At 41.5% G+C, this 23,642-nt stretch overlaps 1 protein-coding gene and 2 non-coding genes across 3 annotated transcripts; all 3 read left to right on the forward strand.

Moving 5' to 3' along the window:
• The first annotated feature begins 569 nt into the window (after positions 1-569).
• OPN1SW (opsin 1, short wave sensitive) lies at positions 570-22,507 on the forward strand. The gene is made up of 5 exons (XM_089677015.1): positions 570-929; positions 7,877-8,045; positions 10,899-11,064; positions 15,825-16,064; positions 22,274-22,507. The coding sequence occupies exons 1-5, from the start codon at positions 584-586 to the stop codon at positions 22,400-22,402; spliced, it is 1,050 nt and encodes a 349-aa protein (XP_089533141.1). The 5' UTR covers positions 570-583; the 3' UTR covers positions 22,403-22,507.
• TRNAT-AGU (transfer RNA threonine (anticodon AGU)) lies at positions 8,249-8,322 on the forward strand. Its single transcript has one exon. It is a non-coding gene; the product is annotated as a tRNA-Thr (tRNA).
• Positions 13,724-13,795, forward strand: TRNAP-AGG (transfer RNA proline (anticodon AGG)). Its single transcript has one exon. It is a non-coding gene; the product is annotated as a tRNA-Pro (tRNA).
• Positions 22,508-23,642: the final 1,135 nt, after the last annotated feature.

The following is a 23,642-nucleotide window of genomic DNA, read 5'->3' on the forward strand; positions in this document are numbered from 1 at the left end:
GTTAGAAGCTGATTGGTTTCTATGCAGAAGGGAGTCTGATTTTGGACTCTCCAGCTTTAGTAAATAAACCCCTATGTGTCCAGGGGTACATGTCTGTATATGTGCTAATGAAAGTATTAACACATACCTACGTACCGTCCTTGATTTCTATGGGAGGCTGTATGCAGTAGCCGTGGTTCCCAGGTGGGGAGATACAAGCAAATTTTATGTCCCCAGGTACTCGCATGTATGAGGTCTTAGAATGATATACAAGTGCCACAATTATGAGACTGTCAGTCGATTTCTATACCTGCTGTGCATGGGCAACTTTATATGACATTCAGAATATAAATGTTACAATAACTGAATCTTTTATAACTTGCGTAAGGTTTACCTTACACTTGTTTTCCCCTCTCCTAATCTCCCTCTCTAGTCCTCATTATCTGTGATTCTACATCATGTTAAGAACATCCATAAATCTTTTGTGAGTAAGATTACTGGCTGATCCTGATGAGTACTTAAAAGGATTGCAATAAGAAAAGGCCCTATATAATGGAATGGGAGGGTGACCCAGGGACAGAGATTTGTACACAGAAAGGGAGGGATGTTGGGTGACGAAGATTTCTACATCTTTAAGAATGTATCTGATATACGGCCATGGGATGGTCCTCAGTATCATATTGCACCAAGATGGGCCTTCACCCTCCAGGCAGTTTTTATGGGTGCGGTCTTTATTATTGGCACGCCACTAAACGCTATTGTATTGGTGGTGACGGTGAAATACAAGAAACTTCGGCAACCACTCAACTACATCCTAGTAAACATCTCAGTGGGTGGCCTTCTCATATGCATCTTTTCCATTTTTGTAGTTTTTATGAACAGCTGGCAGGGCTACTTCATTTTTGGGAAGACATTTTGTGCTATTGAGGCTTTTGTGGGTACACTTGCAGGTAAGACAAAAATAACAGCCATATTGTGACCTAAAATCTAAAATTAAAGTATGACTAAGAGCAACATTTTAATTTCCATATTGATTGAGTGGTTAAGAGTTAGAACAATTGTCGGGTTGGAATTGCTGTCTGTGTCCCCATTAGGGAGATTTGCTCTCTCTAATTGATCATAACTGTCAACAGGGATGGAAGTTAGGAGGGTAAATCCAAAATCTGGAGTTGCCATCGTAACTAACATTGAGGGACAATCTTCCAATAATTACATTTGTTGAAGTGACAAGAGGGGATATCTCTCACATTAGAAAGATTTCCTTATCTGTTGAGTCTACAGGACAGGAAGTGAAGGGAAGACTTCCTTAGGAGGATCAGATGGCAAAAAAAAAAAAACAACCTGACAGAAGTTTTAACCTTCTACTCTATCTAATATAGAACAATGCTTGAGATGTACTTTAAACTGTGGCTTTCTTAAGCAAAAAAAAGTCTTGCTGGTTTTAAGTTTCAAATTCTGGGTTGTTGAAGTAACTGTCATATACAGCTATATTTGTTACATACATGCCAGTCCTTGCTGTTGCTCACAAATATGACACTTTACTTCTCGTCAACCACTTTTAATCCATGTAACCTTGACTAACTGCCCTGTTTAATTCATCTAGCAATGTTGTTTAATGAATGCACATTTCTCTGTTTGAATGTTTGCTTGCAAAACTAGAATCATAAATCAGCTTTTGTTATTGCCAAAGGTTGCTGTGGGTCACATTTGCTGGCTAGCGCTTCAATGTTCCATGCTTTTTAAGTCAGCCTACAGATGAGCCTTTCTCAACTTTGTTACTCTAGAGCAGTGATCTCCAAACTGCAGCCTGGGAGCCAGATGTGGCCGATTGCTTGCCTTTATCCAGCCCTTGGGACACTTTTCCTCCCACTGACACCAACAATGGGGCATAATTCCTGCTACTGACATCAACAATGGGGCACTGTTTCTCCCATTGACACCAAAGATGGGGCACTATTCCTCCTGCTGACACCAAAGATGGGGCACTATGCCTCCCCAAATACCAAATATGCACTGTTTACTCCCACTGATGCCAGGGCAATTTTTACTCCCAATGGCCACAGTCCGGGCCCCCTAAAGTCTGAAGGACAGTAAAGGGCCCTTTGGAAACCCCTGCTCTAGAGGAGCCCCTGAAATGATTTTTAGGATCAAGGAACCCTTACTAAAACCAGGCATCAGTGGAATGTCCCTCACATTGGAGGTTAGTGGCAAGAATGCCCCTTTACAGGTAGCTAAAAAGATGGTGCCATGCCACTGACTCTGCCAAGAGGTATTAACTCTGGAACTATGATGGCACCATCAAATGGGAGTTCAATCAGCATACAGCTCAAGGAATTCCTAGCATCCTCTGAAGAAATCCTAAGGTTCCACAGAACCCTGGTTGAGAATGGCTGCTATAGATAGTACACCTGATAAATAACAGTGTAAAGAGATGCCTCTTTGTGCAAAATGTGGAAGAACTTGCTATTCTGCACTAGGGAAGTTCTACACAGTCTGATGGGTGCATTGGGCTATCACCTTGACTTGGAGTCAGGCCATATGTGGCCATGGTTATGCTGGCAATAGAAATGACACATTTCAGGCAATTTCAACAAATCCCAACTGGCTTTTAACTCCAAAATCATCTGGATGGATCAAGGAAACATAACATCTATAGTTTTTGGCAAAACTGTGAAATGAACACTGTTGGTGAGAGCTGTCTCAATATATACATTCATCGACTTTAACAAACTTAGAGTTAAAGCAAGAAACCAGGCTTCACTTTGTTGTATGACTGTAAGATCATGGCTTGCAGGCCTACACCAGTATGATGGTTTTATAGAATGTACCAGAAAAATAGACAAACTTTATACCATTAGTGGGAAACTGTTGTCACTGTACAGCCAGCCATGCATCAGTAGAATTGTGTTCGAACATTCGTGTGGGAATTCTGGAAAGTGTCAGAGCATTTAATAAATCAACTAATTTTGTATGAAAGTCCTTAAAATTTTGTCCAGACATGCTACTTGAATGGAATTTCAGATGTACTAAGCAGGTTTTCGTTTTTCCCTAGAACAAGAGCCTTACAACGTGGACAATTTTTCCTCAATGAAAACCACATTCAGGGTCATCTATGGGTGTTTTGCCTGTAGAAGCAGCTCAGTGTTATCCTATGTGTCCATACACATTAGGACTCTTAGAGGCATATTTTAAGCTCAGTGTTTAGAGGCAGAAAAAAAACACTTTTGGTTTGCATTTTTGAATAGAGTTTTCTGGAAAAAAAAACCCTAAATGCTCCTAAATGCTTTTAAATGCCTGTACAAAAATGCTGTATATGAGTGTTTTTTTCTGCTAAAAGAACTGCCGTTTTTTAAGCCCAGTGTGCATGGAGCCTTACAGTTAGAATTTTGTTTGTTTGTGAAAAAAATTCCATCCCTGCTCAAGTGTTCTTGTCACTATGATCAAAAACCAACATTGATTTGACCCCACTAACCATGAGAAAATCAAACAAATATTCCAAAAATAAAAACTTGTCGTACAATATTCCAGGTGTATCGCCAGCTTTAGGCAGACAGGTTTCTCATTTCACTGAAAGTTGTAAGACCGGCCATGTGTAGTGCTAATCATAGTGTATATATTTACCAAGACTTCTGCTTTGTACGTCCAGTCAAAGATTCTGCTGCAATTTCAAATGGAAGCCAAAGAAACTGACCTGAAAAGTCCACTATTTTCAATGGGGCCCATTCTATGGCTGCCACCTGGCCAGTAGAGAATGAAACTTCTTACCATTGTTACTAATAGGAAAGAGATCATAAGATCGATATTGTTTCAGAGAAAAGGAGACAACCTTCAGAGCCCAATTCACACCAGCAGATGCACATTACGCTCTGAGTGTGCAGTAAAGGGGCAGTGTGATGCTTTGTTACATATGTATCGTACTGTTTGTATATTTTTTTAAAATTTATTGAAATGCCACACATTTCATTCAACTTTACGCATCAAAGCCGGGGGTGTTCATACTATCTGGCAAGTTGATATGATGGTATGGGCCCTAAACCACTCACACCAAAGTGTTGCACGAAGTTCCATTTGTTACAAATCTCACATGCAGCATTTTACTTCTGTCCGTTGGCATTTCTGAATGAACAGGGTTCTAAAGACATGCCAGAAATGGAAAATGTACATTGAAGGCTGTACATATGTGCAAGTGAAGTTTGCTTAGTTAGGAACTGAAATTCAGACGAAATTTGCATTATTTGGTGATTCAGGTGCATCTGAATCTCCAAATTACAATAGTAACGAACTTCAACGAATCTGAAATAAATTTTAACGAAAACAACAAATTAATTTGTATTCATTCGTTTCATTCGGATGACATGATGCGATAGTTTGGGCCTTTTGTTAACCTCTTGGTGTCGGCCACATGCAAATGTGCGGCCTTCTGGCATTTGGGCCTTGACGCCGAACGGCCGCACATTTGCATACAATTAAGAAAAACATATGTGCTGAGAGTGCACGCCCTGCGCACTCCCATCACGTATGTCTGGTACTCACGGAAAGGTCCCGATCTCCTCTTTTGATCGGGACCTATCCCGATTATGTGACCGCCGTGACAGTGAATCACGGCGGTCACATGACCCTAAAATCCTGCCCTGTCTCCCAGCTTCTGAAACCCTTACAGGGCCGTAAGGTGCCAGTGCCAAGGGGTTAATGTTTAAAGCATCCGAAATACTGTAACGACATAAATAATCCAAATTTATTCGGATCCATTTGTTTTTATGCTAGTGAATATTCTAATAAGATTCTTTTTGTATTGGGGTTGAACTTGAGAGTCCGTTTGTTTAATTTGTCGTGTGTGGCCCAACCAAGTCATTTTGGAATGAGGAATGTAATTCAACTTAATAATATAACAAGTACAGGCGTACCTCGGTTTACGAATGCCTCTGTTAACATAATTTTCGGTTTACGAATGAAAATCCATTGAAAATAATGCCTCAGTTTACAAATTTTTTTTGCAATATGAAGTAAGTTTCCCCATGATGCATTGCACCTGGGAGGTTTATAACGCCAGCCCCATGCCTTTAAAGTGCACTTTATAAAGGGTTTTGAACAGATTCTACTTTTTTTTACTTTTTTCTGACCTCCGGAATGGATTAATTGGATTCCAATGCATTCCTATGGGAAACCGCGTTTCGGTTTACAGTGTTTTTGCAATACGAAACGTCCCGGAGAACTCATTAAATTTGTAAACCGAGGTACGCCTGTATATATATATATATATATATATATATATATATATATATATATATATGTGATTTTGCATCTCCGGGTAGGGGTTGTGCTTGTGGCTCACCACCATTGGCAGTCTTGGCTGTCAATCAAAGTGATTCCCCGCCGGCACCCGGCGATCACCGAGTATCACAGACGGGGAAGAGACCTGTATGTAAACAATACAGATCTCTCCCCGTCAGCTCCTGCAGACTGCTTTGTTTGGCTCTGCATAGCAGAGCCATACAAAGCAATGTGCTTACAGTGTAAAGCATACACACAGCACACAGTAAAACAGCACACAGTTAACCCTTTGATCGCCCCAGATGTTAACCCCTTCCTGCCTAGTGTCATAAGTACAGTGTCAGTGCTTTTTATTACCACTGATCACTGTATTGGTGTCACTGGGGATGTCAGTGGCAGTTAGTCAGTTCCCACCCAGTGTCAGAATGCCCGCTGCAGTCCTGCAGTCCCGCTATAAGTCACTGATTGCTGCCATTACTAGTATAAACAAAAAATTCCACTATATATACCGCCATTTGTAGATGCTATATCTTTTACGTAAACCAATTAATTTACACATATTGGGATTTTATTTTAGCAAAGAAATGCCGCAGAATATATTTTGGCATAAATTTATGACTAAATTTGATTTTTAAAATTTTTTTACTGCACGTTTAATAGCAAAAGTTCAAAAATATTTTTTTTTTCAAAATTGTCTGTCTTTTTTTTGTTTATAGCGCAAACAATAAAAGACACAGAGATGATCAAATACCAGTGAAAGAAAGCTCTATTTGTGGGAAAAAAAGGATGTAAATTTCATTTATTTACAGTGTTGCATTACTGTGCAGTTGTCAGTTAAAGTATCGCAAAAAAAGACCTGGTCAGGAAGGGGGGTAAATCCTCTGGAGGGCAAGTGGTTAATGATGTTAACATGAATATAGACAATTTTCCGAAATAACAAAAGAATAACAGAACCTGTGAAAATATGAATCGATTCGGAACAATGAATATCTACTCTCCTGAAATAAGGAATGGTTCCCAAAATGAATCATTCTAACATAACGAATATGAGGGGGAAAAAATGATTTACTTAACAAATAAAACAAATGTTCCTGTCATGGACATCTGTAATGCACGGGCCTCTTCAGTGAACTGCACTGGCACAAGTATTTTTCTCATTATTATTATGAATTGAGATTTCTGAATGATCCCATGTTCACACAGGATAGCAGCCACTAATCTCCCAAATGTTCATTGCTGCCTTCAACACAGAATGAGGGCTGAGGTGTACCTCAGGGCAGAGGTGTCTATAGGGTTGGTGTCACTCAGTGTGATAACACTTGGTGACACCCTCTCCGACGATCGCCGCAGAATGGATTGGATCTGCAGATTGAGCATAATGAATCGGACTTCGATCCATTATGCTCAATCCTCAGATCCGATCCATCCTGCGGGGATCGTCAGCTTGCTTTACAACTAACCTTTTCGTGGAGCAGGTCCGGTGTCACTCCGTATATGTTGCATGCCGACGATCCCCGCAGTATGGATCGGATCTGCGGATTGAGCATAATGGATTGGAGTCAGATCCATTATCCTCCCCAATCCGCAGATCCGATCCATCCTGCGGGGATCGTCGGCATGCAACATATACGGAGTGACACCGGACCCGCTTCACGAAAAGGTTAGTTGTAAAGCAAGCTGACGATCCCCGCAGGATGGATCGGATCTGCGGATTGGGGAGCATAATGGATCAGACCCTGATCCATTATGCTCAATCCCCAGATCCGATCCATCCTGTGGGGATCGTCAGCTTGCTTTACAACTAACCTTTTCGTGAAGCGGGTCCGGTGTCACTCCGTATATGTTGCATGCCGACGATCCCCGCAGTATGGATCAGATCTGTGGATTGAGCATAATGGATCGGAGTCTGATCCATTATCCTCCCCAATCCGCAGATCCAATCTATCCTGTGGGGATCGTCGGCTTGCAACATATGTGAGGTGACACCGGACCCGCTCCACAAAAAGGTAAGTTGTAAAGCAAGCCAACGATCCCCGCAGGATGGATCGGATCTGCGAATTGAGGAGCATAATGGATCGGACTCTGATCCATTATGCTCAATCCGCAGATCCGATCCATCCTGCGGGGATCGTTGGCTTGCTTTACAACTTACCTTTTCGTGGAGCGGATTCCGTGTCACCCTGTGCGGTAGGTGTCACCCGATGCGGCGCGCACCCCCCCGCACCTGCCTAGGGACGCCACTGCCTCAGGGGTAGGTGAGGTAAGATTGGGGTACAGTCTCGTGAGGTAAGATTGGGGTGCAGTCTCCTGAGGTAAAATTGGGGTGTAGTCTTGTGAGGTAATATTGGGGTGTAGTGTTGTGAGGTAACATTGGGGTACATTCTCGTGAGGTAAGTTTGGGGTGGTCTCGTGAGGTAAGATTGGGGTACATTCTCGTGAGGTAAGATTGGGGTGTAGTCTTGTGAGGTAAGATTGGGGTACATTCTCGTGAGGTAAGTTTGGGGTGGTCTCGTAAGGTAAGTTTGGGGTGCAATCTCGTGGGGTAAGACTGGGGTACAGCCTCGTGTCTGGCTGGTTATGACTACTCTGCTGTGATTCCTGATTTGCACTTGTTTTGTTCTTATAGGTTTAGTGACAGGCTGGTCTCTGGCTTTCCTGGCCTTCGAGAGGTACATTGTCATCTGCAAACCGATGGGCACCTTCACCTTCACCTCAAAGCACGCCTTAGCGGTTGTGCTGTGTACCTGGATGATTGGGGTCGGGGTGTCGGTACCCCCTTTCTTTGGGTGGAGTAGGTGAGTAATTATTTGGCCTTGCACTATCATGTGTTTCCTCATATCAGCCAGTCTTTGACCTCCAGGACATGATACAATTTGGCGGGATGCATGCTACACGGAAAGCCTACGGTCAGCCGGATCACACACGAAACACAGCACACCAGCTCTGATTGATATAGTAGAATGCTGGAAGGGCCACCGGAGGACGTCAGCTTACGTGGGGCGCTGTGGCTTAGTTGGTTAAAGCGCCTGTCTAGTAAACAGGAGATCCTGAGTTCGAATCTCAGCAGTGCCTGCTCTTTTCCTAATATCAGTTAACAAAACCCCGACTGGTAATTAAACAGCTGCATGTAAATTCCTTTTTACACACATATTTAAAAGCAGATACCAGTCTATTATGATGGTAGCATTAAGGCTTCATTCACAACCAGTGATGTGGGAGCGTTGTGTTTCTTGCCGCAGTTTTGAAGCAACACCACTCAATTGAATGGGCTGCCCTCTGCCTCAAATATTGCCTCAAAAATGCACCACAGTAGCCCCTGTATGTACCTTTTTTTAAGGTGACTTTTGTGCATTTTGGAACTGCAGGACTTTTTGCACATTTTGTTGCACAGCAAAATGCCTGCTTTCTCATCAGCTTTGGGGTGCCATTAGCGATTAAGACGCAGTACCCGTGCATTTCCTGTGCCATTCAGTGCAATGCGACTTTCAGCCTATTCCATTTGAATGATATAAATATGAAAAAAATGTGAGAATTGCGCTTAAAGCGTGAAAAATAGATCAAATATGAATAAATACACAAAAAAATGAATAAATACAAAAATGCTGCTACTTCAAAAATATCAAACAAAACACATAAATGATCACTCAAAGAGGTGATCCAGTAGCGCATAAATATATAAGTGAAAAACAGTGAACATAAAAAGTGAAAATTGAGTGTGCAGTCCAAAGAAAATCCGAAAGCAACTTCTTATCCACCCGACAGGGGGAACATCATTTTCTTTTTTTACGTGGTGATTTAGTTTGAAGATTTGGAAGAATCGCTTGGAGAAGAAGTAGCTTTCAAACTTTCTTTGGACTACACACTCAATTTTCACTTTTTATGTTCACTATTTTTCACTTATATTTATGCACTACTGGATCACCGTTCTGAGTGTTCATTTATGTATTCATTTGAATGTCCAAATCTTGTAGACTTCACCTCTGCAACATCTCCAAGATACGCCCGTTCTTAACCTCGGAAACCACTAAGCAACTTATTCACTCCCTTGTTATATCTCACGTTGACTACTGTAACTCCCTCCTCATTGGCCTACCTCATTGCAGGCTATCCCCTCTTCAGTCTATCATGAATGCTGCTGCCAGACTCATCCACCTTACTAACCATTCTGTATCTGCCACCCCTCTCTGCCAATCCCTCCACTGGCTTCCCATTGCCCAACGGATAATATTCAAAACCTTAACAATAACATATAAAGCCATTTATAACTCTGCCCCAAATTACATCACCGATCTTGTCTCCAAATATCACCCAAACTGTACTCTCTGCTCCTCGCACGACTGCCTGATCTCTAGCTCCCTTGTCTCCTCCTCCCATGCTCATCTCCAGGACTTCTCCAGAGCTTCCTCCATCGTCTGGAACTCTCTACCCCAATTTATCAGACTATCGCCTACTCTGCTCACTTTTAGGCGATCTCTGAAAACCTTTCTCTTCAGGGAAGCCTATCCTGCCCTCAGCTAATAATGGAATCTTCTACTCCTCCTACCAGTCCATTCCCCACAGTTACTACCTTTGTACCACTAACCCCTCCCTTCTAGATTGTAAGCTCCAAGGAGCAGGGCTCTCCTAACCCTCTTGTATTGAACTGTATTGTTGCTGCATTGTCTCCCGTTATATTGTAAAGCGCTGAGCAAACTGTTGGCGCTATATAAATCCTGTATAATAATGAATAATAATAATAAATAATAATAATATGAATGGGCTGAAATTGCACTGAATCAAAGCAAAGATACTGCTTTTAACAACCCACTGCAACTGGATTGCGTGGTACTGCAGTACCGCGCAATCCGGTGCAGGCAAACACACTGCATTTGCGATCTGCGTTTAGGGTGTCATTAGAAATCTATTGACACCCGCAGCAGATCGCACAGCCAGCGTGCTTGGAACATGGTGCAGGAAATGCACATGGAACACGGGTTTTCTGCACCTTGTTCTGGCATGAATGGCACTTAAAGGAAAACTAAAGTCAACATCAAATATTAAACCTTGAGTATTTTACAATGAGGATATCCCACCTGTTCAGTAATTCAGTTTTTCATCCAGACCTTGCTTTATTGTACACCCCACTCCCTTTGTCTGCAATCTGATAATCTGGTGTTCCTGGAACACACCTGCTGGTGGAGCTAGAACACCTTCCTTGCTGCCTCATCAGCTCAGAAAGACTAAGGCTGGCCATACATTATACAATTTTCTTGAGATATTTGGTTTAGATTTACCAAAATCCATATAATAGGAGGTCAAACCTAACAACACTTTCAGTTGTATCCAATTAGGCCGGCTCTTGCACTACATAGTTGAAGGTAAGTCTAAAGGAAATTGGGGAGAAATTGGACAGAAAATTGTATAGCGTATGGCCAGCCTAAGACAAGAAAAAAAAAAAGATATAATTGACAGCAGTAAGACGTTTCTCAGCCACCAATCAGATTATTCTGCCGGGTATTACACACAATGCATATAAAGATAAACTGAGTGAATCTCTGACTTGAGAATAGTTGCTGTGTTGTACGATAGTGTTTCATCTTACTGAATGCTTTGACTTGTTGCTTTGAATTGCTGTTTACGTTTTCTTTCTACTTACCTTTCTTGTTCAGGTATATCCCAGAAGGATTACAATGCTCCTGCGGCCCTGATTGGTATACTGTTGGTACAAAATATCGCAGTGAATATTACACGTGGTTCATATTTGTGTTCTGCTTTATTATCCCCCTGAGTCTGATCTGTTACTCTTATGCAAGACTGTTGGGAGCACTGCGGGCGGTGAGTGCTGGAAAAATATGGAAGGCTTGCATGCATTGTTGCCCTCACAATGAATCAGATTTATGTTTTTTTTTTTCTTTGGATATTTTCTATTTTCTAACCCCTTCTAAAATATCTGGGACCTAATAGGGTACTATGGAGGACACAGACCTTTGTGTGTGTTCATGTTTATCCGTTGATTTGTATAAAAGTGTAACTCTTTTTTTCAATTTTGGATGGAATGTCAAATCTTATTGCTCTAGCCTTTTGAGGAGATTTTGACTCACTTCCTGTCCTGGTATCAATGTTGTCATAAAGACAGGAAGTGAGAGATGGTGACTCAGACAGCAATAAAAATATTTTGGAGGCTCTACCCTTTCCCTACACTACCCCCCAAAAAAGTTATTATTTTAGTCTGTGTCCCTCTTGGAGATATACCCCACATTACCTACATCTGTTGATGTGTTATGCCAAGGATAGAAAGTGAAAAGATATTTTCCTTAAGTATTTATTAAATATCTTCCCTAGTCTTTAAAGGATAAGTTCACCTTTTAGAAAAAAATTAAACCCAATATTTTCGACTATTTGCCATCATACTTATCCAGTAAAAAAAAAATCTAATTTCTTCATAAATTTAGGCCAAAATGTATTCTGCTACATGTCTTTGCTAAAAAAAAATCCCAATACATGTAAATTAATTGGTTTACGTGAAAGTTATAGCATCTACAAATGGCAGTATATACAGTATACTGGAATTTATTTATTTTTTTGTACTAGTAATGGCAGCGATCAGCGACTTATAGCGGGACTGTGAGACTACGGCAGGCATTCTGACACTGGGGGGGGGGACTGACTAACTGAAACTGACATCCCAATGACACTAATACAGTGATTAGTGCTAATAAAAAAAGCAATGACACTGTACTAATGACACTGGGCATGAAGGAGTTAACATCTGGGGTGATCAAAGGGTTAACTGTGTGCTGTTTTACTATGTGTGCTATGTATGTTTTACTAGAGGCACACATCCACAATCTCCTGCGCTCAGGGGCTCCGATCAGAGGAAGATTAATTCAATGAGAGAGTATGTTCATCCAATACTGATCAAAGGTTGTGCAGCTCTATCATGAAGCTGGGTAAGCTTGATACAGACTGTAGCAGAGAATAAAATAAAAGAGCGCAACAGGGGCGGACTGACAACTCATGGGGCCCCTGGGCAATAGGGGATCTTGGGGCCCCTGTGTCCTTGCCCAAACTCAAAAAAGCCTATGAAAAAGGTACCAGGGGCATCTCATGGGGATCCCCTACTGACCCCAGGCCCTGAGGCAGTGCCCAAGTTTCCAAATGGTCAGTCCACCCCTGGAGCGTACCAACCTTGAGCATTACTTCAGTAAACAGTTAATGAATTTATTAATAAATTATACTCACAAGAGTAGCAGTAATAAAGGCATATAAAATCCATAGCCAACACAGGGTTAAAAGTCACGTGCGAGTTCCATCCGGAAGGGAGATAAACTCTTAGTCAAGCTAACATGTTTCGAAGGGTGATCCCTTCTTCATCAGAGCTGAAATATAGATAGGAATCTTCCATTAAGATTCAGTTCACATTGATAGGAGGCATTCAGCCACTATGTGTCAGTGTTTCTGTCAGTTTTGGCAAAACTGACAGAAACACTGACACATAGTGGCTGAATGCCTCCTATCAATGTGAACTGAATCCTAATCTATAATCCAGCTCTAATGAAGAAGGGATCACCCTTCAAAACACGATAGCTTGACCAAGAGTTTATCTCCCTTCCGGATGGAACTCGCACGTGACTTTTAACCCTGTGTTGGCTATGGATATTATATGCCTTTTTTACTGCTACTCTTGTGAGTATAATTTATTAATAAATTCATTAGATGTTTTACTAGAGAAACATACTGCTGTGTATTTCTCTGCTGTGCAGAGAAATACAAAGCAGCATGTTACTGCTGGCAAGCGAGAGACCTGTTTTGTTTACACACAGGTCTCTCCCCTGTCAGTATCACTCGGCGACCGCTGGGTGCCGGCAGGGAATCTCCGGGCGGGACCCAGTGATCGACATCTGTAGCTGCCGATGGCAGCATGGGTAGGGCGGCGCATGCACATGCCCCCTACCCAGAAATGCAAAATCATGTATATATACGTGATTTTGCGCAGCCCTGCCGCCCTGTAGCAGTACTTCAGCTATAGAGTGGTTGGGAAGCGGTTAAAGAGTAACTTCACCAGTGAAGCTGTCCTTTAATAAACCCCTCACCATCCTGAGTGCAGCCCTTTTCGATGCTATCTTTCTTTTTCAATTTAGTGAAATTTTCTCTAACATGGTCTTGGCCAGCTCCTCTCCATATTTCACATTATGATCCTCTTCATTCCTATGAGTAGGCTGCACTCCAAGGGACTATTGAAGGCCATAGTGCCCTTAAAGGCCTTAGGAATAAATGGGGTTGCAACACGTGGACAGTATGAAAAGGAACCACGTTTGTCCTTAGAGGAAAGATGGCTGGTTTGGGGAATTGGGGAAGTGGATTTCACTTAGGGGCTGTATTCAGAGTGTTGTGTGTATGTTGGGGGGGGGGGGCAATATTTACTAAAATTTGAAAATTTCCTGAAGATGAATTAACAGTTGTATTAAAAAGGGATCCATTTTTTTGTTCATATGGCTCGTTGGTCTAGGGGTATGATTCTCGCTTAGGGTGCGAGAGGTCCCGGGTTCAAATCCCGGACGAGCCCTGTTTTTCTATGTAAGGTATGTGAATGGATATTAGTAAGCGGGGACATTTCTCATTACATTTTTTAAAACCTTGTAGGCATATTTATAGCCAAGGTTATGTTTTGTTCTCTTTTTTCTTTCACTGTCGTCACTGGGACAGAAAAAGTAAGGGGAAATCTACATTTTTGCACTTGCCTTCAGAACGGAGTTGAGGGGTAATCTTCTAATGAAAACACCTCTCTCAGTGCCAACTGTCTATGATGGGATTTCCTCTTATGAGAGCAGGAAAAAAGTCAGCAGTAGCAACAGCAACAAAAATAATGGTGTTAGTGAAGACAGAATTGAATATTTGTTCCATGTCACTAAGAAAGTGTCAAAGCTATAGGTATGACAGTTGAGAAGCTTGAATTTCAGTTCATTCAGTCGCATTTTTCTAAGAAGAGGTTGTGGGTACTAAAACGGTATTGTCTATACTACTTCGGAGGAATTGAGGATCGGCCTAAGTTAATCACTGCAAATGCACAAAAAAAAATTCAACACTGCATACACATTATCAAAAGCAAACAGCGAGCGCTATCGAGAAGGGAGCAACTAGTAATAGTGACAAAAATCTCATAAACAAACTATATAAAAAGTGCAGCGCGTGAAAACATATGCAGTGAATAATGAAACAATTCAGTGACAAAAAATATATGAATAAAATATGAATGAATCTCAGTGTAACCAACAAAATGGTTAACAAGAAAGTCCTTCCAATGTAAATCTGTATGTCAGTAGTGTATTGAAATCAATCACGGCAAATAGTGTTCAGTCCCACACAGTGCTCTGAAATCCAATGTGCAATCCACCACCACTATGCACTCACCAGAAAGCTATTTGTTAAGTAGCATATATGTCATGTGGTCTTAACCATCGGCTCTCCAGTTCAATCCCCCCAAAAAAATCCTCACCGCCCGGAGATCGATATATAGTGTAGCATTTATTTAAAAGTAATCCATAAAAACATTCCACATGGAAAAGTAAAAATAACACATATGCCACATACCAAGATGGCTGCCACTCCTGAGTACAGACATGTCAGCGTGACGTCAGCACGTAGGCTCCACCAAACGCGTTTCGTGCACACACACGTCCATGCACGTCCTAGCTGGTTCTCTTCTGAAGGAATGGTTGTTTCTTTCACCGTGTCTCTTCCTGACTGATCAGACTTATCAGTCAGGAAGAGATACGGTGAAAGAAACAACCATTCCTTCAGAAGAGAATCAGCTAGGACATGTGTGGACATGCATGTGTACAAACACGTTGAATGGAGCCTACGTGCTAACGTCATGCCTCCGCGTTCAGGAGCGGTGGCCATCTTGGTATGTGGCATATGGGATATTTTTACTTTTCCACGTGGAATATTTTTATGGATTACTTTTAAATAAATACTACACTATAAATCAATCTCCGGGCTCTGTGTGGTGAGCATCTTGCTTTAGGATTGAACCGAACTAGTAGAGCCGCCGGAGAGTGGATGGTTTATACCACATGACCTATATGCTACTGAACAATTAGCTGACTGGTGAGTGCATAGTGGTGGTGGATTGCACATTGGATTTCAGAGCACTGTGTGGGACCGAACACTATTTGCCGTGATTGATTTCAATACATTACCGAGATACAGATTTACAATGGAAGGACTTTATTGTTAACCATTTTGTTAGCTACACTGAGATTCATTCATATTTTATTCATATATTTTTTGTCACTGAATTGTTTCATTAGTCACTTTATATGTTTTCACACGCTGCACTTTTTATATATAATGCATACACATTGGTACAGGTACTTTCTTTTGAGAACCATGGAGGGTGTATCTCATTGGTACAGATACAGCCCCACTGCAACTGTGGAGGAAGGGGAGAGGCCAAAGCCAGCCATTCCTGCCAAAGCAGTGATTTCTTCGAATGATACCTAGCAGAGTTCTCTGGTATATAGCTAACTGAAATATAGCCACGTTTGCATTATATTCCTACCCTGAAACCTTTTTTTTTTCTACATTTACAGGTTGCAGCACAGCAACAGGAATCAGCCAGTACACAGAAGGCTGAGAAGGAAGTTTCCCGTATGGTCATAGTTATGATTGGATCCTTTTGTCTATGTTATGTTCCCTATGCAGCTATGGCAATGTATATGATTACTAATCGAAACCATGGACTGGACTTGCGTTTTGTAACTATCCCTGCATTTTTTTCCAAAAGCGCCTGTGTCTACAATCCCGTCATATACACCTTCATGAACAAACAGGTAACTCTGTGACATCACATGTTTATTTTAGTTGTGAGCGCTGAAGGTTTATAGCTCTTCAATGGGTTTTCATTGTTGTTTATGCCTCCATTAGGGAGCTTTAACTTCACATTTTAGTCCTTGTGAAGGTACAAAATACTTTTTCACAGAAGTTTTAAGTTTTGTCAATTTTAGGCCTGTTGCACATCAATGCAGTTTGCTTTTTGCATGGTGCTTTGCTGTTTTGCACATGCATTTTTGACACGTTTTTTAATGTGCGTTGCATTTTTCAGGGCCAACTTATTGCTGTGCAGAATAAATAAGCAAAACGCTCTACATGCGTTTTCTGCAGCGTCGCCATTGAAGTCTGTTTAACCAAAAACACAATGTTTTGCCCCTGACCCCTTCCAAAAATACAGCGGCTCAAAAAAGCATAGATGTGAACGTGTCCCATAGGAAACCATGTTGAATAGATTGTAGGGTATTTCTGCAAAAAGCACCATAAAACGCATTGGTGTGAACCAGGCCTTAGAGAGAATTTCAAGCACATCATGTCCTTCTGAGCCACTGGCAGTAGTACAGAAGTGAAGGGAAATCTACCCAACTGGACACAGAGAGCAATACAACCCTTTTTAACCCTTTCTAATTCCATACGGAAGAAAAATAAATTAGCTGGAGTTGCAGCTGGGAACACTAGTCAGATGTAATGATCTCTCTCCAGGGTTTGTGCTTTCCTCCTTGACAACAAAGCCAAAAGTTAACTAATTTTATTTCCTACAGTTGTTCAACCATCATTAGCCCCTTAGCACTTGCAGTTGGTTTATTAATATTCCTCAGCACAATGCTCTGTGCTGGGGATACATTAATAAAATGATCTTCTTGTGAGTAAACAGATGACAATTTGCAAGGCTCCTGGCTCTCAATCCTGGCTGTTGCTGGCTAGGGTCACCACCGAACATTGGAAGTCATTGTGAATCAGACCGGTTCGTGATCATGGGATCCCTATGACAGTTATGACATAGGGGTGTATTTTGGAGGAGCTGTATGCACATTCACCCTGTGCAAATGGGGGCAAGAATGAATGGTACTAGGCTATTTTCTTTCCAGGTCAAATGTTCATTCGTACAGAATAGTGTGAATTAAAAAATTACCGCTATATGACCAATTAGGGGAACTGATGATTATAGATTTTTTTTCTATAATTGTCAGCTCCATTTCATGGCCATTATGCAGTATTTTCCCAAACCACACTATTTTTAATGAAGAGAAAATAGCATAATAGCATTATAGTTTGCTCCCATTAGCACAGAGCAAATGCAGGCATTTTCATAGGATGAATAGTTTTGTATAAATACACCACATAGTAATCACATGTAGGCTGAAGTCTTCACTGACACAAATGAAACCTATAGCCTGCGGGTGAACAATGCCACCTTCAGCATGCAATGTTCATCTGCAGAGCCACTTATTTAAAGGGTAGGTTCACTTTTTGAACAGCAAAATACATTTTGGCATAAATTTATGACGAAATTTGATTTTTAAAATTTTTTGATTGGATATGTTTTATAGCAAAAAGTCAAAAATATTGTTCTTTTTTTCAAAATCGTACGTCTTTTTTTGTTTATAGCACAAAAAATAAGAACTGCAGAGGTGATCAAATACCACTGGAAAAAAAGCTCTATTTGTGGGGAAAAAATTACATAAATTTAATTTATGTACAGCATTGCATGACCACGCAATTGTCAGTTAAAATAACGAAGTGCTGTATCGCAAAAAATGGCCTGGTTAGGAGGGGGGGGGGGGGGGAAGGTAAATCCTCTGGAGAGCAAGTGGTTAAAGTGTTACTAAAAACAGTAAAATCCATCTGTATATGCAGTAAAACATGCTTGTTGTACTCATTGTGGAACCTAAGGGCTTAATCATCTGCATTGTGTAAAAAAGATGTTTGATCCTGACTTCTCTGATCCTCCCCTTCTTCCAGCATTTTTCTCTTATCTCCTAATAAGACATATCGTGTGGAGACACTCTGCACATGCTCAGTTTGGTGTGTATTGTTAGGGGTTTTTTTTTTCTTTTCTTCTTAGGACAGTGCATTTGATCAGCACAGGCCAATCCGCACTGTTCAGACAGGTCAGGGGTTCTGCACCCTCCTAGAGCAGAAAGAAAACTCCACCTACAAGCTTTTCTTAAAAGCCAAGAAAGCTCCCTTTGCAGTTGTCTGGATTGGCCAACCCTCAACACTACCTTGGTGGCCATATGTGGGACCAGCCTAAAATGCAACCTTGGGCTCTGCTTTGGTTGTCTGAAGGGGTTCAGTTTGCTGACATAACTCATTAAGCCTAATGAAACCAATTGACTTAACCGTTTACCAAAACAGTTACATGCAAGACCTAAATGATAACTGTCAGTTACTTGTGCTCCCAACCCAACTGTCAAGCCATCAAATGGTGTCATAACAAAGTACATCCAGCTGCGATCACAACAGGTGATCACTGGCTGTGCAAACTGTCATTGCAATGTATAGGCATGGCCTTTGCTATTTGCACACAGCTATCAATCCCAGAAGAAGGAATCAGTAGATTCCTGCCACTGGGATTGACAGCATGGCAAAATGCTCGTGCCCGGTGCCTTTCACCTTCCCTGCACATTTTGTACTACAACCCGTTTTGTATAGTAATTAGCCCTCTCCTGACCAGTTATTTCTTCCCCTTCCCCAAGCACATTGCTGACTAAATTCCCTATTGAGGAGGCGTTTGTTAAGAAGTGGATCCCTCCCGTGGTAAAACCACCCGTTTCTTGTCTTAACAAAACCCTGACTGTTCATGTTGAGGACATTCCGGTATTTTAAGACCCAGTCGATAAAAGGCTGGAAATCTTTTGCAAGCCAAGCCCCCTTTTCCCTAACAACCACTGTCCGTTGCTGTCATTACCATTTGCCAGACCTTGGAGGTTTGAACCAAGGATATATAAGACATCTGCAATGATCATAACTGATCCTCTGGTTTTGCCAAATTACAACTTATGCCTATTGCCCTACTAGAAATTGTTGATATGGTACACCTCATTCATATCCATATTGAGTCACCTCTCTGTATATTTGCAGAGGGCTCAAAATGCTTAATGCGTATTTCATTTGATGCAGAATTACTCTTTGGTACCTCCCTGAGCACTTTTATCAAAGATTTCACAAAGAAAGGTACCCCATAAAAAAAAGAAGCTAGAACTCAATTTGGAATACCCTCTTCTTATGGCAGTAAGAAGAGTTCATTTTGCTTGTTCTAGGTCTCTGACTCCTTTTGTCATTTCTTAGGGTAAGGTTTATCTCTCACTCAACAGTCTCTATATGGCTTGTAAAAGAAGAAAGATTTATATGATCTGAAGAGAAAACAGAGTATATATCAATAAAGTGTATTTTTTCAACCAAAAAAAATCTATATGTAGTTGTGCAGCACACCATTCAAGTCTACCAGCTTAAGTATAAGGTTTCACCTTTTCCTGTCAAGGCACAATCTACTAAATCAGGGATTTTCTCGAGTTCATTCATCTGTTTGTCAGGTTTGTAAAGCTGCCACCCGGTCCTTTGTTCACACCTGGTTACTTTACTTGTGCTCTATGTGGGTTGTGTTAAAAAAGAATCCTGTTAGATGTATCTTTGATGCACTTTCATCAAAGCACACCTAAAGCACACTGCACAAATGTGAACCCAGCCTAGGTTTTATTAGGTGGATGTTCAGGCCTCAGCTGATGTTACTGTGTTGCTTTTGGAAATTCTGTACTTCTCAGAATTCCTTCTGACTGTTCAAAATTAAGAAAACAAGATTTTTGACTTAGCATAAATTCCTTTTCTTGTTGTTCATAAAAAAATCCCTTCACGACTGCCTAACACACATGCGCAGGGCTGGGAACATGGGCTTTAAACCTGGATGCCACATACACTATATTGCCAAAAGTATTGGGAAGCCTGTCTTTACACGCATATGAACTTTAATGGCATCCCAGTCTTAGTCCATAGGCTTCAATATTGAGTTGGCCCACCCTTTGCAGCTATAACAGCTTCAACTCTTCTGGGAAGGCTGTCCACAAGGTTTAGGAGTGTGTCTATGGGAATGCTTGACCATTCTTCCAGAAGCACATTTGTGAGGTCAGGCACTGATGTCGGACCAAAAGTCCTGGCTCACAGTCTGCTCTAATTCATCCCAAAGCTGTTCTATCAGGTTGAGGTCAGGATAGTCAAGTTTCTCCACCCCAGACTTGCTCATCTATGTCTTTATGGACCTTGCTTTGTGCACTGGTGGGCAGTCATTTTGGGGCAGGAAGGGGCCATCCCCAAACTAATCCCACAAAGTTGGGAGCATGAAATTGTCCAAAATGTCTTGATGTGCTGACACCTTAAGAGTTTCCTTCACTGGAACTAAAGGGCCAATCCCAACCCCTGAAAAACAATCCCACACCACAATCCCCCCTCCTTCAAACTATACACTTGACACAATGCAGTCAGACAAGTACTGTTCTCCTGGCAACTGCCAAATCCAGACCTGTCCTTCAAATTGCCAGACAGAAAAGCGTGATTTATCACTCCAGAAAACAAGTCTCCCCTGCTCTAGAGTCCAGTGGTGGCGTGCGTTACATAACTGCATCTGACGCTTTGCATTGCATTTGGTGATGTAAGGCTTGGATGCAGCTGCTCGGCCATGGAAACCCATTCCATTAAGCTCTCTATACACTGTTGTTGTGCCAATCTGAAGGCCACACAAACTTTTCAGGTCTTTAGCTATTGACTCTGCAGACAGTTGGCGACTTCTACACACTGTGCACTTCAGCATGCGCTTACCCCGCTCTGTCATTTTACGTAGTCTACCACTTTGTGGCTGAGTTGCTGTTGTTCCCAGTTGCTTCCACTTTGTTAAAAGACCACTAGCTGACCATGGAATATTGAGTAGCAAGGAAATTTCACGGATGGACTTATTGCACAGGTGGCAACCTATCACAGTACCAAGCTTGAATCCACTGAGAGCGACCTATTCTTTCACAAATGTTTGTAGGAGCAGTCTGCATGCCTAGGTGCTTGATTTTATACACCTGTGGCCATGGAGGTGATTGGAACACCTGAATCCAATGATTTGGAGGGGTGTCCCCAATACTTTGGCAATATAGTGTGTATGTGTTCTTGTGTTTGTACTGGCGTGCTCCCAGCAGAGAGACTGGGCTGTCGGCAACAGCCCTGGGTCTCTACTAAGGATTGGAACTGGATCCTTATCAAATGGTCACCGTGATAGCCTCTGATAGGCTCTCACAGTGATCATTCAATATGTATACCTTAGATTGTACGCCCCCTGAGGGTTAGGGATTGATGTGAATGTACAATATATACGTAAAGTGCTGCGTAAATTGACAGCGCTATATACAGTCAGGTCCATAAATATTGGGACATCAACACAATTCTAACATTTTTGGCTCTATACACCACCACAATGGATTTGAAATTAAACAAACAAGATGTGCTTTATCTGCAGACTGTCAGCTTTAATTTGAGGGTATTTACATCCAAATCAGGTGAATGGTGTAGGAATTACAACAGTTTGCATATGTGCCTCCCACTTGGTAAGTGACATTAAAGCTTCAGGCTTTTTTTTCCCCTTAAAATAACCAACATGTTATACTTACTGTACCTTCTCTGTGCAAGGGTTTTGCAGTGAGCAGCCCTGATACTCTTCTTTGGTCCCCTGCTTGTGTTCCTGGCTACTCTCTCCTCCGAGTGCCCACCCTAGGAAGCCACTTCCTAGGGTGGTCGCTCGTGTGGGCTTGCTTCTGAGGCAAGCTGCTTGTGTCTATTTAGACACACATACCGGCTTGGCTCTGCTCTTCGCTGTCTTCTCACTGGTTTTGACTGACAGCAGCAGGAGCCAATGGCTCCCACTGCTCTCAGCCAAGCCTGTGAGTGCTGGAAGGAGAGGAGCAGCTACAAACATGTACAGTGCTGGACTGAGATCAGGCTCAGGGGAGTATTTAGGGGGGACTGTGGGAGAAGCTTCTCTTAAAAGTGTTTTGTTTTTTTTTTTTAACCTTAATGCAGAGAATGCATTAAGGTAAAAAAAAAAATATTTTACCTTTACAACCACTTTCTGTCATTTTAAATTATAGCAATATATCCTGATGTGAACATAAATGTAAAAAAAAAAAAGGAGGTATACATTTTCAGGTTAACATGTAATTTCCTCTTTTACACCCAGTTCCGTGGATGTATCATGGAGACAGTATGTGGTAGACCTATCACTGACGATTCTACACTGTCTACCACCAGTCAAAAAACTGAAGTTTCTACAGTATCCCACAGCCAGGTCAGCCCATCTGCCAGCTAGCAAACTTTTGTAACAAAATCCTAAAACAAATGGTTGCTTTTATGTTTCATTGTAACTTTTTAAGTGGTTTCACAGTAAAAGCATTCTCAGTTGTATCTTCTAAAATGTGTCTAATGATATTAATATAAAACAGGAAATGTTTGTGTTATTATATGCAGAAACATATTCTTTACAAAAAAAAAAAAGGAAGATTAAAAAGAAACTACAGAAATATATTCATACAGGTATTTAAATACTTCCTGTGACATGTTACATTCTTGGTGTCTATTGATGCACACAAGAGTTCAGATGGTGTTGGGTTGTGCTACTGTCTATATGATTTGACACTGGCAAACAAAAAGATTGTTGGCCAGCCCAAGATAACTTTTTCTACTCGCAGTGTGCCTCAGTTTTGTGGCAAAGCAGTACCATAAACAGAGGGGTATGGTCTGTGTCCTTCAATCAAATCCTAGAAAATAATTTTACAGTGAGTACAAAAATTATTTTATTTTTGTTAAATTAGAGACACCAGGAATTCAAATACTGTTGGCACAGTCAAAAGCAGTCCAACTGAGGGCTGGGCAAAATGGCAACCCCTAACACAGACCCAGCGAGAGAATTGGGGACAATCTGCAGCCCAGTAGCCACCTGAAGATCCAGGGCATGAATATGAACTGGATCATGCTTAGTCCCTTACCAATTATGAGAACTTCCCAAGACCTAAGGGAGGGCACCAAGAAATAATCCGATGCTCAAGACAGAAGGGGTCACCACCAGAGTGAAATGCCTCTACAAGGAACCAAACAACAAACCTAAATAAGATCAAAGAACCAAAAACTGTATTTAAAGAGGTTGCCTGAAAGCTAAATTGTCTATGGACCTGTGAGGGTTCACAATCAGCCCCCATTTGTAGAAGGCTTTTCAGATGGTTTAGTTGGACTCTAAAGTCGCATCATATGGGCTGTCTGAGTCAGGTTGGGTGCAACTACTGCAAAAGTATATGAAGGAAAAGAATGTGACTCAGCTGACCTCCTCCATTGAGGCAGAAGCGCTGGCATCCTGTGAAATCTTTAATAATGGTATCAAATGTAGGACTAGAGACAATATCCCTCAAAAATCAAGAGAGTCCATTGTTCTTTAGATATGGCATCAGTGTCCCAGCATTGTTATCAAAAGCTCTTCACGTTTTTTGTAGAGACATCAGTCTCACGCAGGATAGAAGTTTAAATATTTGTAAGAAGTCATCACAACTGAAGTGTAA

This window comes from Staurois parvus, unplaced genomic scaffold, assembly GCF_062004578.1.
Source record: "Staurois parvus isolate SC_StPar_1 unplaced genomic scaffold, SC_StPar_1.0 ptg000175l, whole genome shotgun sequence".
Taxonomy (NCBI): domain Eukaryota; kingdom Metazoa; phylum Chordata; class Amphibia; order Anura; family Ranidae; genus Staurois; species Staurois parvus.